This window comes from Stylophora pistillata, chromosome 1, assembly GCF_964205215.1.
Source record: "Stylophora pistillata chromosome 1, jaStyPist1.2, whole genome shotgun sequence".
Taxonomy (NCBI): Eukaryota; Metazoa; Cnidaria; class Anthozoa; order Scleractinia; family Pocilloporidae; genus Stylophora; species Stylophora pistillata.
In genome coordinates this window covers 31,358,159-31,384,436 of record NC_142519.1, presented here as the reverse complement: position 1 = coordinate 31,384,436, position 26,278 = coordinate 31,358,159, and the positions used below count along the sequence as shown (strand labels likewise).

Genomic DNA, 26,278 nt, shown 5'->3' with positions numbered 1-26,278 from the left:
GATGGTTCGTGAGTTTGAAGAGAGAGCGGAAGAGTTAGGACACAGTTCGTTAGTTAAAGTGCACCTACACCCCAAATTTTTTTTCTCTTAACGAAATGAGCTTATTTTTTGGAGTATTTCTCTGCAAAAAATTATTAATCTGCTCAAATTTTTAATTTTCTGTGCCCAGTCAAAATACGGAAAATCGGCCGCCATCTTGCCCCACGACCGAGTTTAAAGAGGAATGGCTCTAGCGGGTAATGTGACGTCAAATCGAGAACACGAAAGTCTGCATTTCACACATTTTCGCTTGTTTGGGAAGGTTGTCGTCGATATTGTCCGAAATATGCCGACTAGGTGTGTTGTATGAGGAATGTATGAAGCGCGATACCCTCTTGCAAATTTCGCACGTTGCTACATCCTTCTACAACACACTTAGTCGGCCTATTTTTGGACAATATCGACTACAACCTTCCCAAACAAGTGACAATGTGTGAAATGCAGACTTTCGTGTTCTCGATTTGACGTCACATTACCCGCTAGAGCCATTCCTCTTTAAACTCGGTCGTGGGGCAAGATGGCGGCCGATTTTCCGTATTTTGACTGGGCACAGAAAGTTGAAGATTTGAGCAAATAGAAAAATGTTTGCACAGAAAAACTCCAAAAAATACGCTTATTTCGTTAAGCGAAAAAATTTTTGGGTTAAGGTGCACTTTAAAGAGGCAACAAGGTATGCAGATGAGATGGGTCTTCAGTTGCAGCTGGAATACCCAAGTCCAGCTTGCACAAACTTGACGTGATAGTAGAGAGGTGATAACAGCAGAGAATTTGAAGGTAGAGCTGAGAAGGGTTTTGGAAGAGAAGACATGGGAAGCGGTGCATGAGCAGAATTGGCAGGGGAAATTACTCTCTGCGAGAACAGAAGACGAGAGTCTTAACTTCAACGGATGTTATTGGTGGCTAAGCAGTTGGAAACAGTTTCCAACACATACAGTGGCGGGGATGTTTGAACTCTACGAGAAATTATTACCAACGAAGTTGTATGCCTGCCAGAAAACGCACACAGACCCTACGGGTGAGGTGAAGTGCAGGCTATGTGGTAAGACCCCTGAAAGTGTCGCCCATGTCTTGGCTGGTTTTACCACCCTCGCACAGAATAAGTATCTTACCCGACATAACGCAGCCTTGAAAATACTTTTCTTTGAAATTCTGCACGACCTAGGCCTTGTAGACACAGTCCCCCCTTGGTACTCACCATTGAAACCGAAGCCAGTGTACGAGGCGAACAATGCGCAAGCATTCTGGGACGTTCCGTTATTTGTGGAGCACCAAGAAGTTAGAGCCAACAAAATAGATGCACGTATTATCGACCATGAATCAAGACGAGTCATCACGCTGGAGATGAGCTGCCCATGGATTACAAATTGGGGGAAAAAGAATGAGGAAAAAACCTCGAAATACGGACCGTTTCGTCGGGAATTAAAGCGGAAGTACCAAGGATATGACGTGAAACAATATATCATCATAATGGACGCATTAGGGGGATGGTGTCGTGACTTAGAAGCCGAAATGAAGGAGTTGGTCGGAAACAAGAGTAATGGAGTTCTTCAAAATAGGCAGAAGGCTGTGATCTCGGGAACACTAGATATCTCTCGGACATTTAAAGTTGTAACATGAACAATGAACATCGCGTACTATAAACTCTTCACCATCAAAAATTCTGTGGATTATTAGAAACTTAAGAAGTGATCGTCACTGATTAACTCTTTCATAGCCGAAATAAGTAATAGGTTTTTAAAGAATTTATAATGACTATTTCAGATTTGGATACCCGAATAGCTTATCTTTTTTATTTCTCGAGGGTTTTTTTTTTTTCGTTCAGTATATAGATTTTGATTTCACTGTAGTTAACGGGCTACGCTCATGCGCCCCGTCATACTATTCTTATTGTATATAGCATACAAAAGTTTAAACTGCTGCATAATAATAATAATAATAATAATAAAAATCTAAGAAAGGCTATTGGATACACGCCTCGGTTAGTAACGATAATGACAACACCAATAATAATTATAATAGTTCGGTTCTCTAGGATCAGACTCGTATCAGACCCAAACTAACTTTGATAACAAAAACGACCTACATATAAAAATCGCGAAAGCAACTACTAGTTCGTATTGAAAGAATTTCAGAAAACGTGCATCGAAATTATCCTTATAAAAGTAAATTACATCAAGAAAATATATAAGAAGGGAAATGACACTCTTACTCTAAAAGGCTATAATAACAAATTTTAAAAATGTCTAGTCTATATTTGCCATAGCATTGTCAACTAAAAATCTGTATCGAATGTTTCAAATGTTTTTCTCTTCACTTATAATAATGATAATAATAATAATAATAATAATAATAATAATAATAATAATAACAATTTATAGATAACTTATTGGTTTAATTACATCAATGCTGGTAGATCCTGGTATTTCAAAGTTAATTACGTCACCTTCGTTAAATAAAGAATATAATAATTTTTAAAATTAGGTTAAAAAATTTAATAGGCAATAATTTTCATAAATGCTCTACAATACAAAACATTAACAGCGTAAAAACGATCCAAAAATAACTCACTTTCGGCTCACATCTACTCCCTTTTTTTTTTTTTTGTCAAAGCGTCTGGAAAACTATAAACAACGGAGTCAAATCTGGACAGATTCAAAGTCTAATAATCTGAGAAGTAAAAGCATATCTAAAACTATACAGAAAAGAGAAAGGTGAATAATAATAACAATAATAATAATAATAATGATAATAATAATAATACAAGGTTTCTGAAACTATTCAGTTTGAGGATTTTCTTTGCTCCCAAATTACAAGTCTTCGCTGTCACTTTTTGTTCCTGTTTCCTTGCTGAGGTATTATTCCTCAAAATACATCCCTTATAAATTGTTTGCAGCTTACTCAAAGAGAAATATGCAAAACACGGAAAATTTTTTACCAAAGAAACGATCAAACAGATACTTAACTCATCAAAATAAGTCAACAATCAAAGCCCCCTAAAGTTTCTTTCAAAATTATAACCTCAGCCTCAACTGAGACAGAAATGCTATATACGCTAATTCGTGCCTACCTTTTTCTTTTGCGCCACCATATACGATTGTCAGCGTTTTTGTTAAAAAAACACACGCGCACTGCATGTGAGATTTGGCGCGTCGATTATCAAGATGGCGGTCAAGTTGGGACCATGAGAAAACTTTCCTTAACTGGACCCTTTTGAAACATGAAAAGAAAGCTGCCATCTTCGGCAAAAAGAAAGGGGTAAGATAAAAAAAAAAAAATCACTTACTGGATCTATGAATCTTCCACGATAGATCAGCTCCAGCTCTTCCGTGTTAGATCAGTATTGCTATACAAATTAACAACCAAACTTAAATTTTTCGCTCACTGTATCCGACTTTCACGTAGATGCTAAGCTTCTGTAAAAGGCCTCATAAGTAGCGTTTTCAGACATCTGTATGGAATTCTTCACTCTTGTTAGTCTAAATTAATGGAACTGTGAATAGAATTAAACGAACTGTTGTCGACTATTATTTAACTCTTGAGTAACACTTTTATCCGATAGAAATCAAGAAATTACAAAATTTTTCAAGAGTCTGACATCTAAAGGTAAGTTGATGTCTATAAACACTTTCTTAGTCGTAATTGATTGTGGTAATATTATCTAACAAGTATTTTAAGACAAAGATTCAAAGAAATGTGAAAATGAAGTTGTTCTGCAGTGATATTTTCGCTTTTGATGACTCTTCGAAAACTTGACTTTTGTCTGCATTGCTATTTAATGCTGGCTTTAATCACTTCAATTTCAGATTTGTTAGAGAATGTTACTGTGGATGGAGCCATTTTGAAAACAACCTATTAACTTAGGTATAAACACAGAATCACTATGTGTGGTTCACAAGCCATGTTTGCTTTTTTTCTTGCAAAAAAAGAAGCTAATATTTTTGTCAAGAGATCCTTCTCGTTTAGTTCTTTATTGTTTGAAAAAGATGGCGAAGAGCTAAAACTACAGGAGCAAGACTTTCTCATATGGCAGCCAATTAACCAGGCTACTAAGCAATACTCATAATTGCAGTGTCTTTGGTCAATTTAATAGCACATTAACTGACATTTTTTGAAAAGTTAGGTGAATCTCAATGTAGTACTTGTCATAATTTTACATGTACTATATTTGATAAATATATTTTACGCTTCTTTGCAGCTGTTCGGTAATAGATCACAGATGACTTCAAAATGCAGAAGAACAAAAACATGTCGCACACGAGGTGTAGCAGTGTGTGTCAATACTGTTCTTACCACATTTTGACATCTTCTATGATTAATGGTGAACAGACCCACTGCATCTTGGAGTCTATTTGTTTTATTTACTAAAGGAGCAAAAAAAATTTGTTAGTGATGATGTCATGTATGTGTTTGCCCACTGATATGTCCTAACCCAGGATCAATCAAAATGCATGTATAGTTTAGCTCATACAGGGTAGAATTAACAGCACATTAACTGACATTTTTGAAAGGTCAGATAAATCTTAATTAACAGTACTACTCAGAATTTAATATGTGACCCTCCACAGGATTTCCAGCATAATGGTAATGACACGGGCACACTATTTTAGCACGGTAGACAAAAGAAATTTTCGGTAACACAGTAGCAGTGTGTCACGATGCACTCCTGATTAAAATTTTTCTTTTATTCTATATATACAATGAACCATGTTCGGGTTAATTAAAGAAGCTTGTTAAAGGGTGCGAAAACAAAAGCCGTGTTAGCCATGTCATATTGCACTCTGGTGTGCGAAATATCACGTGTGTTAAATAATACCCATGTCAGAACAAAATGTCTGTAAGAGATTGCACATGCGAAAAATTATACTATCTCCATTAAAGCAACTTAATTTGTAACTTATTTTCATCATCGAATCACTGACTCATGTTGTAAACTTCACCTGTTATCTTCCAATGAATCACAATTTGTCGCATGAAACCCATTTTTCTTTTCTCAAAACGCGGAAATTTATAGCAAGATCGAGTCAAACCCATTGACACTTATGTGTAATACGATCTAACATGTGCCTACGAAAAGTCAAAATTTTGGAGAAACCAAGGAAGCAAACACAATGTGCAGTAAATTTTTAAAAATCATCTTTCTAAAAAACAAGCTCCAGCGAAAGAAGACTAATTAAAGAACTTATTTTCATCAAAAAAATTAATAGGTGCATATTTTGTTTTCTCTCAAAAATCAAGATGAAATATAAAAATTACTAAATATTTTCGCATGTGTGCAAATGAGCCTGTGGATCATATTTCAAACAGGAATATGCAAATTTGTCCATGAGTAAAGAGATCTCAAGTTCCATGGAATCTTTTAATAAGGAAGCAAGACTAAAATGGCCAAAAATATTTCGGGATGACAGATTTATTCAAAACAGTTTTTGATTTGCTGTTATAAGTGAAAAACGTACAAATTTCTTATGTGTACAAAGCCCTTGCTGTAAAATTTATCATGCTTAGATTATTGTTTACTTGCCTTCGTGGCCAGAAATTGCACAGTGTTACGTTGAAAATTCTGAAAAAACTTCGATTTGATGCAAAATCCTACATTAAACAGTACTTTTTGAACACATTGTTACTCGAACATAATATTTACTGGGCCATCAAATCGTCAAACTGTTGCTAGGCCCTGCTTGAAGTCTGTACAGCGAAAGCATTTGTGCTAGGAAGAACTTTCTACATAAGCCATCTTTTTGCTTGAAGTTAGCTTATGGTGAAAGCATTTTGTGCTAGGAAAAAACTTTTTACATAAGCCGTCTTTTTGCTTAAAGTCAGCGTACAATGAATGCATTTGGCTAGGAAGAACTTTGTACATAGGCTGTCTTTTTGCTTGAAGTCAGTGTACGGTGAAAGCATTTGTGCTAGGAAGAACATTTTAAATAAACCGTCTTTTTCACTACCATTCTTTTAATGTGCGGAGCAACTTCTAAAACTAAAGGCTTTCTTGCCTAACCTCTTCGGTTGCCTAACAACTCTTTCCGTGCTACTGTACCATATTGCATGACTTTAACATGCTACAAAGCGTGTTATTTAACACACTGTTGAAATTAAAAGATTGAGCTTGTTAAGACGTGAAAAACAAAAGCTACTGTGACCCTCATTGTTTCCTTGTTACTAAGTGCGCATATAGGTGTCACATATCACGCTTAGTGTGGCGTGTCATCGCACACGTGCCCGTGTTATCACCATTATGCTGGAAATCCTGTGGAGGGTCACATATGATTCTATAATGGAGAGATACAAAGTACATGGTTTCTGGAGCATATTTCTCCAATAGTCTTTACTCTTTCTCTTAGCTGGCAATATAGTGTTTTTTTTTTCCATCAGCAGGCCCAAAAAGGAGTTGCAGCCCTATGAGTAAGGAGAAATCACCAGACAATAAAGAGCTCAAGGAACCACATTTCAAGAGAGTGCTAAATGGCACAAACAGCTTTGGTTCTAAAAACAAGAGCATGATTCTGAATGCAGACAGCAAAGAAAATGACAAGGGTTGCAGTTGTAACGCGATAGTTTCACCTGTTCACCGCTCACCAGTAAGTAGTGATGGACATAAGAGCTCAGTCCACAGTAGTAATCATGAAGGAAAAAATCTGGATACAGCTTTATCCACTGACTCCTCTTCAGTTGCTGAAATAACTGTGTCTGATAGTGCTGGTGATAGATCAGTTGCAGAAGATTATGCCACTGAAGCTAGTCTCATAGACTTTGATGAGACTTTCTATTCAGCACGCAGTGATACTGAATCTTTGTACCATTCCTGTGGTAGAGTTGTGATGGATTCCACAAACAGTGACTCTGTAGTGATTAGTGATGAGGATAATGGGAAAGAAGAAGAACTTGATGATGATGTAAATGAAAGTTTGTTTTTTACAAAAGATGCGTACAATCAAATCCACCAAGAGTTGACTGTTGAAGATTTGGAGAACAAAGAAAAGAGTTTTAAAGTTTTAAAGAAAAAAGAACAAGGTGATGACATGTTGAATGAAAGAGGAAGTGGAAAAGATTGTGATTCTGTGAGCATATCACCAACAGGAGCATTAACATCATTAAAATCAAAGATTAACATTGTAAAAGTCAGTAACAACAATATTTTTGAAGATTTTATGGAGAGACCCCACACAAGTATAGTTGGCGACAGTGACTATATAGTCAAATTTGATGCACATGTTGAGGAGACTATTGTTGATTGTGGTTCTTCTACAGATTCTGGCGTGCTTCCTTACAAGGGAGCAGACCAAGATAGCAGCTCTGATGAAGGTAAAGAAGAAGAATTTGATAAAGACAGGGACCAATTCATTAGCAGCAATAATTTTTGTCAAGAGGATGAAGGAACTTTACCTGAACGCTCCGATTCTTCCGATGAGGATCTGTTAACTCCGCCAAGATTTCTCTATGAAAAGACAAGGTTGAAACCAGATATTTGCACTCCTGAAAAAGGAGTTGCTCCAGCTTATTTTACCCCCTCCCCAGTTGCCAGAGGAGAGGGAGAGGAGAAGACTGTCAAGTATAAACTCTCATTTGACAAGTTAATTGCTGACAAAGCAAAGCACAGAGAAAGGAATGCTGAACTTGCTAAGATGGAGGAAGAGTTACAGCAAGGGATAGATAATGGAGGCATTGGTCAACTGCCGGTTCCAAGTACCTTCAGTGACATAGAATCAGAGGAGGAACTGACCGATGGTAAGTTTCCTTTGAGTGGATAACTTGGAGAGAGACACACCCCTTAACACCACCTGCTAAATTCATCATGAAAGAAGGAGTACAATGTAAAATGATAATTCAAATTAGTCAAATTCTATGATAAGAATTGTCATCTCGTGTCATTCACAACAGTTTTGGTCTTGGTTGAAAAAAATTCTGAAAAGATTTTAGCAAGACAAGTAAGGAATTTACAGCAAGGAGGATTTTTGTTTGAGTAACTATTAATAGTGCCCCAATTATCTCCCAAAGTCTCAACCAGTTAAATTTTGTGCTTATTACACTATACACTTCTTAACCCAAGTATCAGGCCTTTTAATGGGGGTTGGGGGTTAGGGTTTAGGGGGGAGGGGAGGGGAGGGGAGAAAGGAAGGCCTGACACAAAAGCCATTAAAAGTCGTGTCAAACATTCGGATTCCGAATGTTATTTTGATTTGTCACTTAAACAGTAGGAACCCAAAACGGAAGTGAAATTCCACATGTAGGTGCCATGCTCCGCCATCTTGTTTTTGTGAGACGTGACAGACGTTATTTACCATATTTCTTGTTAAAAAAAAAGTCTAAATGGATCAGGAAGAATTTGAAAAAGCCCTCGAAGAAAGCCTCAAGATATTTCCTGGCATCTCGCTGAAAACCGAGCAGAAGCGATGCATGCAATATCTTAAATGTGAAAATTCATTAAGTTATAATAGCTCAGGATCGGCGGATATTCTCTATTGTCACTCGTGTTAAGATACTTTTATTTTAAAATCAGCTTATCTTCGAATAATGAAGATATATTCTTAGACAGTAGTAGTCATAAAAGAAGCATTGTAACCCAAGTAATTTTAACAGTTTTAACAATCAAAGAATTATTCTGATCAACGTAAACATGCTTTCAGCCTTACCTTGACTAAAGGTGGCACGTTTACATCACAACATACATCAATGTTCATTAGATTACTAATAGCATCTTCAACTGAAGTTTCATCAGGTCTGTATGTGCTTTGAATAATTATCTTTTACTCGAAAGTTCCGTTGTTGTCATCGTTGTTCCATTGCGCGTTGGTTTTCGGCGTTTTCCCGATGGAGTTACACCCGTAGGTGAAAGTTCATGAATTACCGCCTGCTGAATTCTTTCAGGGGAACCTACGCCATTAACTGCTTCTTTTAAAGCTTCCTTGAGCCCTTTAGATATCTTGTAGCAATTAACTACCTTTCTGGCGCACTTCACACACACGAAACATTGATTGGAAGCTCGGATGTTTATGCCGATAAACCAAAGAAGATCGTGTAATACAAGGGATTTCTTCCCAACGGAGTTTAAAAGCTCTTTGTTTGTTGTTTCGGTTAACAAAGGAACTGATGCAGCTTGTTTCACCTTACTATCAAATTGATTTTGCAGATTTTTTATTCTTTTTTACATTCAGTGACACACTGTCAAGGGCTTAGACGATTTCATGCCAAAAAATGATCTGGCCATGATGTGTGTTTTGACGTGACAACATGACAACCGAAGTGATTGTGATTGGCTACTTTTCTTACATCAACGGGGAGTCTAAGAAGGGGGCGGAATGGCTTCTAGATTGTTTTGTGTCAGGCTCTCCCCTCTTTCCCTCTCCCCTAATTTTTCCCCCGAGAGCCTGATGTTTCCCCCAAAAGCCTGATACTCAGGTTATACACTTCTCCAAATAAGAGTTTTATACCTGTTCTTTTTTCGTTGTTTATCCTTAGACAGGATACAAGTTATACCTTTTGTAAATTGGATACATTAGATCATGTTTGGCAGAGGGGAGTCCTGATAAGGATTGTTGTGGATAGGAAATTTCTTTGACAATTTGAAAGGAGACATATGATTCTGGCTATTATTGTGGTCAATTGGAATCTACTCAGATTGTCAAAAAATTATTTGCTGTCACCAGCAACAGTCTATAAAAAGACTGCATTTACCTTCAACTAGACAATCACATCACACAATCGACATGTACCCATACTATTATTTAAACAACAATTTTTTTCACAAGAATATGTATATTATAACCACTCATACAATGGATTTGTTGTGTTGCTGTGCAAGATAGTCAGTACACTTGAAGGTTTGAACAGTACTTACACTCATACTTTTACCTTCGAATGCAGATGGACGTGACCTGAGAGACTGCTCCTTACCTCAGGACTTTAAAAAGTTTCTTGTGGAGGTGCATGATTTTTCTGAAGAGCTGCCTGGAGAGGATATTTTCCCAGTGTTTCATCCTAATGTTACAGTAAGTTTCTGAAGTTTCCATTGTCTTTCACAGTTGAATTCAATGGCTGACCCTCTCTTAGAAAATATATCTACTTATTTTAAAAGTGTTATGAGAGCATTACACTTGATTGTAATGTTTTTTTGTTCAGTCTCAAGATTTTCCCCATCTGTCAATGGTTCCTCATCCACATGGCAATTCTTTTGAGGCAAAGCTGGTATCAGCTTCAGACATTGAGCTGCAGGAGTTGTTGTGTGGAGGATGGGTACTGCAGCATTACCTGGATACACTCTGCCCATCTGAAGTGGCAGAATGGCTATTCCAGATCATGTGTCGTCACACAGATCAGCATATCATCAACACATGTTTTCAAGTCCTTTGGATCATGCTGGAAGCAGCTACAGAGGTAGATGTACATCTAGCACAGTGCTTTGAGGGGCTGCCATGATGAAAAAATTAATGTTCTCATTTTCACTCATTACGAATTTTTTTTACGGGCCTAAAGCAACATATAAAGCTTATTTGGTATGCAGAATGACAACTAACTTCCAAAGCAAAAAAATCTTGTGTTGCACACAGAATTACATGTAATGTGGTTCATACATTATGGAATTACAACTTTCGAGACCTTGCTTTCTCTTTTAATCTTGTTCTCCCAAAGCAATTCAAGCAGAATAGGATCTGGTAATGGTAGACAGTTTAAATGAAACATAGTTGGAAAAAAATGATCTTGCTCTTGGAGACAAGGCTTAAAAATGAAGTGAGCACTCTTTGGCAAAAATAGCATCCAAATCAAGAACTAGTTGAAGGTTCAATTTTTATTTAAGAGTGCTTGCATCAGATTTAAGTTAGTAGAGGTGTATAACCTATGGCAGATGTCTTTGTGAAACACTCCAAATAAGGTATGACATGTGCAAAATTTCCATTAGTTTGGGGAATTAACTCGTAGACTTTTGGATGGTGTTTTACATAAGTCCACTGTGTTTAATTTACATTGATTCAAGGTGGCATGAAAACTGTTGTTTATTGTAACAGTGATTTGTTGTAATCTTGTCTCATAGAGCAAATGACATGTATTCTTTATCGCAGGATAGAGATGATATCCCAGCAAACTCCAGAGGTACCCTGTGGGTTCCTGGTATCAAGACAGTCTTAAAAGAGCTGTTTTCCTATGGTGCTAGGATTCCAAGGCTTTATCCTGGAGAGCTTGTTAATCAATTGAATATAAGTGAAGTTTTGTTAAGTGAGAACTCTTCAGATGCAATCCATATGGAAGAAGAAACAGTTGGAGGTGTAATGCAGACTGAATCTTTTCCTCTAATCAATGTGATGCACCTTGTTCAGCTGCTTACTCACAGTCTTCAAAAGTGTCCTCAGTTGTACACTGTTCAGGATTTAAGAAACCTCATGGTGCTGATGTGTCGCTTGGCTCTAGATACTAGACTTCAAACTGTAGTGTTTGATATTGAGATGTGTATTGCAGCAGTGCTAAGCTGTTTTGGAGAGACACAGTGGCCTGATGAGGTACTGACTCTAGTGTCTCTGTTGGGCTATCAGTTATTTAAGCCTGTCAGGCGTGTGAGGTGTCTTCCCAAACTCTGATGAGAAGGCTTGCTAACTGTAAATTAGCAAGATCAAACCTACAATCAGGACAAGATCTAAATATGTGATGCCGAGCACTTAGATAAATACCTTATTGGAAGAAAACATCTCCTCTCCTTTTACAATCATGTGAGGAAGTACTCTCATAGGAGAGAGAGGAAGACAAAATGGCTCTATAAATTAATGTAGAGCAAAAATAACTGCACTATTTGAAAATAATGAACAGATTTGTTCAATTGTCTTGATGCTTTTTCTGTGATTGGAGGCTTACCAAAGAGCCATTTAGATCTCTAGCGGGAGTTTTGTGAAGGTTAACTACGAATGAGTCAGTAAAATTATTATCTTTTCCATGCACTGATGGCTTCCAACCTCACAACTGCAGCATTCTTCTCCCTTGCCTCTAATCATGCTAGGAGATGGCTAGTTCTACGTCGAGTGGCCTTATCAAAAGGCAATTATTTCTGGTTTTCAAAGAGCAGTGAACTCTGTATGCAGAGTAGAGTTGACTGAATGTGTGACATGTTTGTACATTTCAGATTAAAGAGTTGTGTGGTATTTTGACAAAACTGAGCACAAACCATCGGAACCTGTTGCATCTTGTGGAGATTCAGCCCCCATCAACTTATGGCATTGAGCTTCAGCGCCATCTTAGTTTGACACTGGTTCACTGGTTGGTGCCCAAGTTTCATAGCCGTGAGGAAATTGAAGAAAACCCAGATGGTGACAGATGCAACGGAACTGTTCCAGACAATGTTGAGGTGAGATGGTTGGATGAATAAGAAAAAAATAATACCAACCATTGAATTCTAAAGATCTTGTTCTTTATTCTCTCTCCCCTCTGGCATCTACACATTTTCTGGTAAATTAGTTACAGGAGTTGGGTTTTAGATCAAGATACCTTCTAACTGACAAGTTTGAGTATTCTCATTACCTATTTGCTGGATAATGTATGGATATTATAGGGAGAAGTTACATGTTAATCATGACTGGGAGTTAAAGGGTTAGCAGGTTAATGAGAATTAGTTTATTGCAACAACTGTGAATAAGTGAACCCTTTCACTTCCGGGAAAAGAAAAAAGGGCACCAAGAAATTACTGTTAGTATCAAGGGGGGTTTGTGTAAGTGGTGAAGAGATTTTTGTTAAGTTGTGTGGGTTTTTTAAAATTACAACCATTTACATACAATTTACAGTCACTTTGTGGTAGTCTGCTGTGATAGGGAAACATGCTTGAGAGGACCTGTTGAGTGTAACAAAGAATGAACACGATGATATTCCTAGGGAAAAAATATAGTCCCTTTGCAATGTCCATATTCATGTACTGTTAAATCAAAAAGTTAAAAACCTGTACTTGCAGATTAGGGCATCCTTGATGGTTGGAAAGGGAAATGGTAGTCTTAAAATTTGCTGCAATGCAACATTTTTTAAAAAACACAAGCTCTCAGTAGGTCAAGGAATTCCTTTTTTTCTGCCCATTTTTTACAGGTAGCCAGTTTGATTAAACTTGTATCGCAGATTAAACCTACAGATGACTCAGACTATTTCTTGTTGCACACAATTATCTCATTGATCAGCTTTGCTGTTGGAAGTGAGGACTTGCCATCTAAAGAGAGGGTAAATCATTATTCATGATTAAGCTATCAAAGCCTTTTGAAGTACTTTTCCAGTGAGTAGAGGCAAATGCAAATGATAAGGAATTTTTCCAAGTTTCAAAGTGGCTAAACATTTCCTCAGACCTCTCTTAAAGAAAATTTTCATTAATTGTTTTACTTTTTCAAGATACTGTATATGTATATAGGATTCTCTTGAACAAGCATGGGGACCAAATAATTGTAGTTCTCAAAACAGGAAAGTTTCCAAAAAATATTTCAACAGTTTTCATTTCAAAGAAATCACCTTGAATTAAAAGTTTTCATTGACTGAATTTTTTGCATGAATCTCACCAGGTTACACAACAGATTAATTTTTTAGACTTCACAAATACACATTTTCACCAGTGGGTATACATGAGTACCATGGTACCCTTACCACCTTAAATGTAAATGTGTGAGACCTGACATATGATTGAGTTATTACTGTCAGTGGCAATAATTATTTTCTGGTTATATTCTTTATCAAGCCATCTCTGGAAAAGTTGACCAACAAGCTGAGAACATTGAATGGGGATATCAAAGATCCAAGGGCTGCATTCATGAGCAGAACCAAGGTACAATGGATTATTGATGTTTTCATTCAATATGAGGGCTAGGCACTTTACCCTCACATTTCTCCTCTCCACCTTGGAATCCTTAAAATTCACCCCATGAGAGTGACCAGCATCTAATTTCTCCTTAGTATATCACTCCTGAATCAACACTATGGTCACGAGAATAAAGGAAATGATCATCAACTAGAGCAGCTCTTGATTGTTAAACAAGTTCTCCTTATGAGCACCTTAGGAAATGCACAAAGAACAGTGTGGGGAATATGTATACTGATGTTAGGGTGTAGAGGGAAGCCTGACAAAAATAATGATGAGGGGTATTAAGCTGCGAAGGACAAGCATCCAACCCAGGTGGAGTAAAAATACATCCAGGCACTTCATGGCACAGAAGCCAGGATAAGGAGTGACTGAGTGTGCTCTCTGATTCAAATGCAGACTTTACTGTTCTTCAATAGATGTGATGGTCTTTATGCCACTGAGGTTCACCCTCTATGATTTAGGACTTTTAATCTCTTACTTGGAGCTTTGCTCTCTTAAGTTTGCCCTTTTTTTTTTTTTTTTTTTTTAAGGTGAAGGATCTTTTAGTAAGGACAATCTTTAGGCTGGCAAACATGGTTCAGTGTATCAAGCCACTCAAAGAGGTAGTTTTTATGTAATTAATTACTCACTATTTGATCATTTCTATTCACTTCATTAATCAGATACAATGAAAGATATGAAGTTCATATATTTTGAACTGCGGTATTAGATACATAATTATGATACACGATCCTCGCAGTAGATAGCGCTATTTAAGCAATAGCGAAAATCAGACCTGAAAAAAATCAGGCCAAAATATATGAACTTCATATATTTCATTGTATCTGATTTATCACTTTCACGGGTTTATTACGAACCAGCATAGCGGCCTGCTCCCAGTTGGCTTGTTAGCTCAATTGGTAGAGCGCTGCACTAGTATCGCAGAGGTCAGTGGTTCGAATCCCATACAGGCCTGATTTTTTTCAGGTCTGATTTTCGCTATTGCTTAAATAGCGCTATCTACTGCGAGGATCGTGTATCATATGTATCACTTCATTAAATTGCTTGACAGTCAAACAGCTGAAAGTCTTGCTCTCTCAATATCTGCCCATCTGTAACAAAGTGCACCATTTTAAGAGTACTGGTAATCCAGATTTAGAGGAACTCTCCATTCATCAAGGGCATGAAAATTACTCTTCCAGACAGGCAACCTTTCTTGCTAACCTGCCCATTTGGGAAAGGCCCAGAAGGCTTGATTTCAGACTTACCTACAGCCCTTTTTTATCTTTTTATCATGGATGTGGATCCCATGTACATTGTTTATTGCTTTGAAGAAAAACAATTTCTGGGACTGAAAACTTTTTTTGACACAACTCTCTTACTGGTACATAGGGTTCCTGGATGCCAAATTGAGATTGTTTTTTGTTTGATTATTTTCACTCAATACTTTCAAATTACTGGTTACTCAGAGCTTAGATGTATACTCGTAGAATCTAAAATTACAGCCTTGTTCAGATACTGCAAGACTGTCTTACTCATTACATACAAGTACCTACTCATGATAAAAATTAATGTGTCCTGTTCTTCTTACAGCATCACATAGCCAGCTACTTTGAGTACTCTACCTCAGATTACCAGGTAGAGCTGTTGAAGGAAAATGAGGAGAATTTGGAAGAGTTACCAGAGAATGACGAGGAAGAATCTATGACAGGAGTGCAGGATATGGACTCTAGTACGTAAACTAAAGATGAAAAGAAGACATTAGTAGACTTGGCTAGTAGGCTTGGTGCCTGGCAATGAAAATCAGGAGGATATGTTGGTTTTTTTTTTTTTTCTGGTAGATTCATGTAAATATGTACAGTCAAACTTATTTTACAGTCTAAGTTGTTTTGTTGTTTTCTGATCTGTTTCTGGCAAAGTTGAGTCAATCATGAATAATTATGGTATCACTGTTCTGGAAAGATGTGTTTTTAACATCATTTTTGTAAATATGTCATGCAAGTATTAGGAAATTTAATTCTGTGAATATAGATACCAGCATCAGTCTTAAATGAATGAAAAAAAAAGTATATATTGTGATTGTGGATGTGGGATAATCTTCTGGAAGGAAACAACATGCAATCAGGTTAATGTGGCTTGTGAGCTGTAAGTATTTATCCAGTCTATGACAAGTTAAGTTTGCTCTTATCCTAATTTCCATAAATGAAGTGACTTTGAGTATTGCAACTCTCCCTGAACAGGATGGCAGTCCAGTGCAGGTTAATTTCGTTAAATAACAACCACAATTGTCTTTTGTAACAACATTTTTTTGTACGAGTAATATAATTTTATTGTAATATTGTTTGTAATTCAACAACGATCTCACCAGCCTAACTTATGCCATCAACTCAGCCAAAAAAAAATAATAATAAAAAGGGCAGAAGTCCTACCGAAGAAATGAAATTTGTCAATTAAAATGGTCAAAACTCTTAAGATTTTGTAGTGCAAATGTATATTAAGGTGGCTCGTACCAGTTTTCTTGCGCGGGGAACAGGTCACTCTTGCGTGACGCACGCAAGAGAAACGTGTGAAAGAAGTGCGAGATCAAAAGATGAAAATTCAAAACAAAGATGGCAGCGCGTGGAATTTTTTCTACTTTTGTGGGTAGTTTACCTAGGAGCTTGTATTTGATATGTTGAGCGGCTACTGTGAATGCAGGAGATAGAAATTACGATAACGAAGATGATTTTCGGAGACTGAAGTAAAGGTTGCTTCACTTCACATTTAAAAGAAACATTCAACCCATATGAAATCTTGCGATGGCGAAAAAAGAACTCAAGTGAAGGATAATCTACCTGAAGTGGAGGAAGACTTTGAAACTTCAAGGAAAAATAATATGATATAGCCAGAAGTCATGTGTAGGATTTTTAAGATGAGCCCGGGAGGCTGTCTTTCACAGCTGTTTAATGATTTTCTTAGCAGTAAATGTCTGTAAACATCGTGGGTGCTCGCGCGAGCACACGCAATTGTCAGCGGTAGCTAAAACAGATCATGAGCAAATGTTGATCTTATAGAATCCAGATTTTAAAATGCGCGAGAACGCGCGTGGAAATTGCTAAACTCACGAAAGCTATTGCATGAAAACAAGTCCGGTGACCTCTTCTTTTTATTGTTCCAATATGATAATAACGTCGAAAGGAATCATCAGAAAAAAAACTAGAAAATTCTACGGAAGGAAATTTGTGATGTGTAAAAATTGCCCTTTTTGTAGATTTTCTGAAATTCCGCTCTGTAGAATTTTTTAAAAATCTTTGGGCATTTTCCTTTTCAAGTGCCAAAAGCAATCACTGAAAAAAATCAGGGGGTCACCGGGTTAGTTTTCAAATTATTTAAGCCACAAGCTTAAAAATGCGTCTGAATGAGCCTATGAAAGCGTTGCCATGGAAACTGCTAGTGACGAAATGACACTTATTTTTGGATAACCAATGATTATGTAATTCAACCCCATAAAAGTTTTCAACTGGCCTTGGTCAGTCTTTCTGTTGTATTCTTTCAAAGTTACAAACCATCAAAAAGATGAAAACTGGTATGAGCCACCTTAAATTAAATATTCATTACTGAAAGGTGGTACATGTAGACTAAAAAAAGCATACAGTATTCATATGGTGCTCTTGGAAACTTCTGCCATCATTTGCCTGATACTTTCCAAGAAGCTTCAACTCACAAATAATACTCTCACTTATTACTTGATGTTCTTTATAAACTTCGCTGGGCTTAAAAAATGCTTTACCACGACCTTAAAAGGCAATGGTAAAACCAATAAGAATTTTAAATAATTGCAATTTTTTGGCTTTGATGTGTGTGGAAGTAAACAAGACTTTCCTCCATAAGTTTACAATGAAACAAATAATTAGCTACGGTGAAATTATGAAACATTTAGAAAACCCTTTAATTAATAAATTGTCAAAATTAATTCAATTGAAATAAGAAACCCTGATCTTTCACTGGATTTGAAATTCCAAAAATTATCATCGTTAGTAGTGAAGTCTCGTACAGCATCATCTCTGGCATCAAAACTAGAATGAGAAGAATACACAAAGTGTGACAAATTATTTCATACACTTGAAAGACAATCAAATGGTGCCAAATCACATTGTCAAATGTATTTCCATGCAATTATAACTGTGATGATAAAAAACATAGACACTAGAAAGAGTTGTTAACCCTTTGATCCCAAGAGTGACCAGCTTCAAATTTCTCATAATACCACCCTTGACTTACACATTAAGGTCACAAGAATGAAGAAAATGGTATGCTCTGATGTAACAGAATCTAACATTCTGCTTATGCAAAGTTCCTAGATTATTTATCACAAATCAGCTGTCTGGTTGATTAATGACTGATATACCCACAACTATCAAATACCTAGTAATTTTTTTAAACCAAACTTGTCCTAGAAAAAGTATTGTTCTTACCATATTTCCTACACTAGGCACCTTTGCTGTAATAAGCCCCTGCCCCCTAGGCCATAAGGTCAAACAAGCTCCCCTCTCCTCCCTCACTTTCTTGAATATTAGGGATACAAGGAAAACCTGTTTCTATTGCCACTTTACTTATGCCTTTGTAAACTTCAACTGCAGTGGAATCAGTGCTAGAGAATAGTTTCCTTTCCATTAAAGTCACTTCCAGTTATTTCTATCTCTACATGCTAGCAGGGTTCCTTTATGTGCAATATCTTTTCTTTTAATTTTTTACCTATTGCTGTGCTTAATATACTGTAACTCCCCCCCCTTGATTAAGTGTCCTTCCAATAAGCACCCATCCCATACGCCAAAATTTGCATGCTTATTCAAGAAAATACAGTTATTGATGTCGCAATTATTCTTACAGATTTTTCATATGCTCCATTGATAATTGAAGAGTGGACTGGTAAGGTTGTTATTTTGTTATGCTTGTACCTTGTTTGTTTTGAAGTAGTAGGAACCTGACATGGTTCGAGATCTGTTAGGTGAGGGAGCTTGAATCACAGCTCCTACTTTATCAGGAATATAGTTGCCTGACTTCCTGCCACTTGGGCACCAACTCCTGTAACAAATTAAACAGTTAGATACAACTGGTCAGAAGCATAATTATGTTCCCAACAGATAATATAAAAAGGATTGACAAATGACTTCTCACTGATAACAATGATAACTTGCCCTTAGCTGTCAAATTCACAACAGAGGGAAGCACTGTCATTATCAATGATAGTTTGACTGCCACCCAGTTAGCCCAATGGATAGTGCGCTGGACTGTTGTGCGGGAGGTCGAGGGTTTGAGCCCCGGCTGGACCAACACTCAAGGTCTTAAAATAATTGAGAAGAATTTTCTATCTTTCTATAACATCAAGAAATGGTTATATATTCTAGTCTTCTCGGATAGGGACAAATAAATGGAGGTCCCGTCTCCTGCAGGGCTGGGGTAGGAGACGTTAATTTCCCACACACGAGATTACTGTGTGATGGATGTCCTCCCCTGGGGTGGGATGGTGGGTTTGTATTTTTGTGAAGTCCGTAAGTTAGATAACTCATTGGGTTAATTACGTCACCTTCGTTAAATAAAGAATATTGTATTGTATTGTATAGTTTCATCGCAAATATCTACTCAATAGACACTTTCCACCTTGGGCCCTCACCCCCTCCAGGGATTAGATTGATTTGGCCAATACATTGTTTGCATTACTACAAGAAGAAAACAAAAAAAACAACAAAACAAAAAAATCTTGAATGAAAAGTAGCTTGATGATTCTAATAAACATAGCTCTTGCATCTTTTAATTTCAAAGTCTTCTGGGTCTTTGGACATCTTGTACTAGCCAAACCCCTCTTTGAGCCCATCTTCTTATGACAGGGTGTTTAATTTTCATAGTTACTGTATGATAAAGATGGTTGTTGACATTTTCTATTAAAGGTAATATTGTACATATGAAAATGTTTTACTTTTTGATAAATCCCCTTTCCTTTAGGTGACTTCCAATTAAAAAATGGCCAGAAAGAAAAAAATAACATCTTAGGTTACTCTTAACATTTTAAGGGTTTTGATTAAGTTGTCTGTAAAAGGTGACTGGCTGGCCAACTTGAATTTTTCTCCAATTTATTAAATAAAATATACCTCTGTATCAGTGTGGGAGGAGGTGGTCCTCTCCGTGGCTTCCCTTTCTTTTCCACCCATGCTTGATAACGCTCTGCACACTGAATGCTTCTCTCATACTTTTCCTCCTCTTCTTTCATGCTGTTATTGTTTTCTTCCCTTCTTTTTTTCTTGTATTCTTCTGTGAGCTTTTCATCTTTTTTCTTTTTCCTACAAGAATTAAAAAAAAGAACATTGCAAAGAACTCTTTAACATGACATCAAATTTATTTGATTTAACACTACAGAAAATAAAAATTAATATATAAAATACTTGAGTCTTGAGTAGAATAGTTTATGATTGTAAATTTATCAAAATTGATATAATTTTGCAACAAATTTCATAATTATTTCATTCAATGAATAATTTTACAATTATGAATAACATAAACAGACAAATCATTTTGCTTTCCATAAGTGTGTCATTGGTTATTCATTTGTGAGATTAAAAATGACACTCCAAAGAAAAGAACTACTAACAGCATCTGTGATGTCTCAATTTAGTGCCTGCTGTGCTTATTTACTTTTAGTACCTCAAGGGAAGGTGATTAATATTCAAAGCAGGGTGATTATTAGAGACAGGATGCTTATTTCTTTAATTTCTCAGAAACAGCAACATATGTGAAACAAAGCTTTGATGTTCATTTGAAAAGCTTAAAGGAGACTAGAAAACAGACTTGTTGCCCCCCCCCCCCTACATTCTTCCTAGCCTGCGAAGCAAGCACTGGGGGAAAGGAGGGGGGAATGGGGGAAGCGGAAAGTGCGGAGGGGAGAGGGAGGGCTTGCCACAGACCCCCACTAACCAATGAAATGCCCCCTATTTTCATCTCTATATCGTCTTGTCCAGGCCTGTGTCTTGTCTATGTCAATCAGCGCCCCTTAGAATTAACCAGTCAGAAAGCGCCGTTAACGAGAGCTCAGTGAACCATGGAAACTGTCAAAACAACAACTAAAACTTGCTCCATGTGAGTGAGAAATGTCAGACGACAAGGAGAATCTGGTATCAAAATCTAAGAGAGGGAGAAAGCCAAAAGTTAATCCAGAAGAAGTACTTTGCCGGTTTTGTGGAGTAGATTTAAGATTAAATTTGGAAGTGGCTTCAAGAGTTTTGTAAACATTTTTAATCAGAGTCAAAGGGAAGAATTTCAGTGTGTCTTCACCAATCGCCTTTGAACGGTCAGTTTTCACTTCAAAAATAAGTCGCACATATCTCAATATGCCTTCCTTGTGCAAGAAAAGCAAGCAGTTTTTGCCAGTTTTATGAATTGTTGAATAAGGCTGCTTCTCCATGTCCGCATTCCCGTGATTCGAAATGAAAGTTCTCAACACTGACAGGAAAAAGTCCAGGTAGAAACAGCTTGTGTGTCCGCTACCCGGCACATGCAAAACCTACATCTAGCAGGTAAGCGTTGTTTGACTCGCCGACGAAAGGACAACCCTCAACTTCAGCGATGGATACAAATTTAAACATTGATGATTTGGAGCCAACATTCATAGGCTTTGCAACGTTGTGGTTAAAAGCAAGTTTGAGAATGAAGATGCCATTCTTATCAAGGCCCTGAGCTTGAACAAGTGGATGGCTGCCACAAATATTCTACTGCGACATCGACTCTTGGGGGCAGAACTTCTTGAAATCACCGTCGTCCACCATTTTCTTAAAGGTAGTCGTCAAGAAGACTGTTTAGTTCAAGGGTTGATTGACAACGTGTTGCTCTCAGCCAATGGGAATTTTTCGTCCATACGAGATGGGAAATTGCGTTGGTTAGTGGGGGTCTGTGGCAAGCCCTTCCTCTCCCCTCCGCACATTCCGCTCGCCTCAATCCCCCTCCTCTCCCCCAGGGCTTGCTTTGCAGGCTACAATCTTCCTGGCTAGAACAACCAGCCAAGCAACTGCCCCAAAATTTTAGAGATTTTCAAATTTTTTTCACTTAAAGGAACTGTATACTCACATCAACATAACAGTTGACAGACTGAGACAACGACAATAATTGTTTTTGTAGTGAAGTTGATCTCAGTGTACTGTACATGTATTTTAACATTGTTGTCAATGAAAAAGATTGGGGGCGCTAAATAAATATATCAACAAAAACAAATTTCAGAAGGGTGCTTTTTAGAGAAGGGGCACTTATTGAAACAAGGACACTAAACCAGATCTAAGGTAATTAAAAGTATAGTCTGTAAGGTTGTTGTCGATATCCATTAACAGCAGCAGACTTAACATGTGATAATTATATACATTGTTACTAACAGTAAAAGATCCAATTCCAAACCTAAGGAAATTTTTGAAAAAACAAGAGTCAACATTTTACAAATGAAAGAAACCAGACCAAAAAAAAAACCAAAAATTTTAAAGATCAATTTGCATGCTGACTCAGAGTACAATAAATATCTTACCAGTTGTCAAATGCTTTTTGTGAATCCACAGTTTTCACCTTTTGTTCTTCTTCATTTTTCTTTTTCTTTTCAAAAACTTCTTCTTTCTTCTTATGATGTTTTTCTTTGAGCTCCTCATCTTTCTTTGCTTTCCAAGATTCGAAGTATTTTTTTGCATCTTTTGCTCTAAGATTTTGTTCTTTTTGCTTCTCCAGTTCTTTATTCATTGTTTCCTTTTTCTTAGCATTTTTTTCTTTGTTTACTTCTTGTTTCCTTTCGTTCCAAGATTCGAAAGCTCTCTTTGCCTACATTGTAAAAAATACAAAATGATAATTATAGAGATTTAGCCAAGCCCAAAAGCAGAACTTGCATTTTTTCCCCGGCACATCTTGAGGGCACAACACCATGCCCTGGCCAGGACTAGAACCCAGGTCATCCGACTCAGAGCCCAGTGCACTGACCACTGGACTACTGGACAAAGCCATGGCATTGGTGTGCCTGTGGTACAGTTGACCGCACATGCTAAAAGTAGCACCTTGTACGGATGCCCGTTCGGCCATAAGTCCAAATTTTTTTTTGCTTGATGGGTTACTACCATCATTTTCTATAATTGTGGGGCTACGCTCTGCAAGCTCTGCTATAAAATAAAAAGAAAAGAGAAAAAAAGAGTGTGAAACACTGCTTTAACACATGACACATTAGGTGATTTTCATTCATTCAGGCTTGAAAAACCATAAATATGACATTTACAGTATGCTGCTATTAAACTTGGAATTCAAGACAACAAAAATTTTTCAATATGATGTAAAAATTTACAAATTCATAACAGATTATTTCAGGAGAAAAATAGGAAATGGCACCATTGTGATAGTTACACTAACAGAGGAGTCAAGAAGGGACAGGGGTTTGGGTTGGGTCAGGCAAATTACACAACACACACCACCCTTGTTTTTTTCACTCCTCTGCGACTATTGCAATGGCAGTTAACTATTAGTTTATTAACTGAATGCCTGGAATAGTTGCATTGATTTCATAAACACGTAGCTATTTTTAATCAGTGTACACATAAACATGCAACTAGGTAGTTTAAATACAATAGCTCACATCCTTTTTACGTTGACGTTCTTCTTTTTCCTTCTCTTCAAGTTTTTTCTTCTCAGCAGACTCGATGGCCATTTGCTCCCTCAATCTTTCACTTTTCTTTGACTTCCACTCATCAAACACTGCCTGACGTATTGATTTTGTATCCATCAAACCACTGTGTGGTGAGCTCCTTGCACTTCCACTCTCACTCCAAAGCTCTGGACTGGTACCTCTCAAATTTGTCAATGACAAGGACCTCTTTGTTGTCAGGGTCTGACCATAACTGGCATCACTGGTTTCTGCCCAAACATCTGCTTGTGTTTCTCTAGGGTGTGGTGATCTTATCATTTGGCTGATAGTGTGATTAGCCTTTAATGGTCCAGATCTACCTCTTCCATCACCTAACATAAAACCATGAAGAGGTTTATCAACTACCTTACAGCTGTAAATTGTTACTTAGCTTTACATCAGTCAATGTTAGTAGGTTAGTCACTTGGTAATCACAAGTTTGGTGAGTGGGGATAGTGCAGTGGTAAGAGCACTCGCCTCCTACTGCTGTGGCCCAGGTTCGATTCCCAGACCTGGTCTCGCTTGTGGGCAGAATTTGTTGTTGGTTCTTGTCCTTGCTCCACAGGCTTTTCTCAGGGTCCTCCAATTTTCCTCCCTCCACAAAAACCAACATTCCAAATTTTAACTAATTTTGACGTGGAAACAGTGGACTGGAAGAGCCACCTTATAAAAATTCCACTACTAAAATTATCATTATAATTATTATTAATAAATTGCTTGAGTTGTCCATTTGGAATCAAACCCTGCAACTTCGGAATTTGTACTCTTGACCTCTTCCACAATGTCAATCTCTATCAAATGGTAAATTTAAATCATATATCTTTGTTTAAGACTTACAGCTGTATACTTAAGTCTTACAAAATAAGGTACCTGATTCAAAGTCTGATCCTCTTTTTGTTCTGGAGCTTCTTTCATTTTGGTTTCCAGTGATAATGTTTTCTTCTATTGGGACATGTTCTTCAAAAGTGTCTGTTATATCATATTGGACCCTATGTTGACCCATCCAAGAGCTGTTTTTAGCACTAACAGGTCTCTGTGGGGTGAGGCTCTTTTTTAGTTCCACTCTTTGAGCCCCTTTTTCTTTGGGTACAGATATGTCTTTCTCTGAAAATGAGTCATGCTTGGATTGCAATGTCTCTAGACTTGATGCCTTCTTCATTACAGGAGCACTATCTGGACGCTTAACATGCTTTGCATTTTGTTCTGACTCTTGATGAGTTTGTTTCATGCGACTGCGAGGTGAAGGTTTAGGTGGCACCCTTTCGAGTCTTTCTGAAGAGTCTGTCACAGCCCTTTTGTAACTATGCTCTTCCTCATGATGCTCTTTACTGTAATAACCTTTTCTGTTTAAATTAACTATTCCTGTATCATCTCCACTTTCAAATTCCTCAGAAGAATCTGACCTTGTTACTGAAATCAAAGGTTGACCTTTTACTTTATTTTTAACTTTCCCATGTCTTAAGTTTCCATCTTGTTCAATTTCTCTTCCATCGTTGTTTTCTGGAGAGAGTCTCTCATTCTCATAAGAGGTAGTTCGAATTTTGGGAATCTGAGGTCTTCCACCTTCATTTGTTTCCTCTAGGGTCTTTTTTCTTCTCAGAGGAACCACAGGTTTACTTTCTACTTTTCTAGATTCTTTGAATTCAGGGACTTCAATATCTCTCACTCTTCTGGTCTTTTCATCTTCCAACACAACAGAGTCCTGTTCAAATGATTTTAACTGTTGTTCTCTTGGGGACAAAGCTATCCTTGATCGTGGCACAGGCCTGGGTGAAACTACATTTGATGAAGAAGTCTTTTCTGTATGTTGCCGTTGTGAAGTTATTGGGGGCGGGACTGGGTATCTATCCTTTGTTTTCATTGTTTCGCTAGATTGTTTAACTGTATACAGGTCCCCACCTTCTTCATCTGATGACCGCTGTGTTGAAGTTACAGAATAACCTTCAAAGTGCGTCTTTTTTGCTGAAATAGTTGGACGAGATCTGGGGACAGGCCTAGGTTGCCCTGGAAAACGAAATTCAAGACAGCACTTGCAAAGCGGGTTTGAGTCAGAATTTAAAACATCCTAAAAAAAAGATGAATCATAAAAAAATTGTCGAGTGATCGACTCCTTTTCGAGTTTATGATGTAAATATGTGGATGCATACACTGTATCCAACCGAAAAAGTGCAATATTCAATGTTTTGCAATTGGGTAGCGCATGAAACGGCAATAAACTTACGTATACGTACCCTTGTCGTTTGATCTCTGTCTTTCCAGCGATGCTCCTTTTCCTACAGAGCTTTCCTTTTCTTCAGAGACCGATTCCCTGAAAAGTCCATCTAGGGAATCCCTAACAGGCCTTGAAGATGAGCGATTAACCCTTCCAAGGGAATTTTCCTCATCGGAATAATCTGAGTCACTCAGCTCATGATTGTGAAACGAAACGCGTTTTGTTGAACTTTGCTTGCCGGAGAAATCATCTTCGTTTTCGTGCAAATTTCCATCTTCCAAGAAGCCGTAAGTCACTTTTTGTTTAACCAATGGTCTTTTAGAAGCCATTTTCGCATACTGCTTTTAACAATTTCCAGCAAGGAATTCGACCGTTAACGACCGTACTAGTCAAAACATTCAAATAACGCTTGGATCAGGTCGTTAGTATGCTTCCTTTGAATGCGAACAATGTAATCAGCACGTTCCTCGTGTTCATGAACGGCTGGAATCGCATCAAAATTTCAACAAACAGAAAGGAAGATAACGATGCTGATACCAAACTTCACACCACAATAACGAACGTTCGAATGTAA

General features: G+C 37.4%; 3 protein-coding genes across 5 annotated transcripts; 2 read left to right on the top strand and 1 right to left on the bottom strand.

Annotated features, from left to right (window-relative positions):
- The first annotated feature begins 132 nt into the window (after window positions 1–132).
- On the top strand, window positions 133–1,988 carry LOC111342854 (uncharacterized). Its single transcript, XM_022949979.2, has one exon. It carries the CDS (start codon window positions 982–984, stop codon window positions 1,654–1,656), a length of 675 nt encoding a protein of 224 aa, XP_022805714.2. The 5' UTR covers window positions 133–981; the 3' UTR covers window positions 1,657–1,988.
- Window positions 1,989–3,157: 1,169 nt separating this feature from the next.
- Window positions 3,158–16,294, top strand: LOC111342848 (SMC5-SMC6 complex localization factor protein 2). 3 transcript variants are annotated; one of them, XM_022949970.2, is made up of 11 exons: window positions 3,158–3,294; window positions 3,599–3,642; window positions 6,412–7,761; window positions 9,898–10,022; window positions 10,153–10,407; window positions 11,091–11,525; window positions 12,140–12,361; window positions 13,087–13,215; window positions 13,721–13,807; window positions 14,374–14,445; window positions 15,416–16,294. In XM_022949970.2, exons 1-11 carry the CDS (start codon window positions 3,257–3,259, stop codon window positions 15,560–15,562), a joined length of 2,904 nt encoding a protein of 967 aa, XP_022805705.2. In that variant the 5' UTR covers window positions 3,158–3,256; the 3' UTR covers window positions 15,563–16,294. The 3 variants fall into 3 exon arrangements, with proteins under 3 accessions (XP_022805705.2, XP_022805704.2, XP_022805707.2); XM_022949969.2 differs by having other exon boundaries at window positions 6,409–7,761; XM_022949972.2 differs by lacking the exons at window positions 3,158–3,294; window positions 3,599–3,642 and adding an exon at window positions 3,843–3,900.
- Window positions 16,126–26,274, bottom strand: LOC111342843 (uncharacterized). Its single transcript, XM_022949961.2, has 7 exons — window positions 25,724–26,274; window positions 24,363–25,496; window positions 23,445–23,824; window positions 22,362–22,645; window positions 19,951–20,139; window positions 18,760–18,886; window positions 16,126–17,877 (listed from the first exon to the last, which is right to left on the bottom strand). Exons 1-7 carry the CDS (start codon window positions 26,031–26,033, stop codon window positions 17,872–17,874), a joined length of 2,430 nt encoding a protein of 809 aa, XP_022805696.2. The 5' UTR covers window positions 26,034–26,274; the 3' UTR covers window positions 16,126–17,871.
- Between the last annotated feature and the right edge of the window lie 4 nt (window positions 26,275–26,278).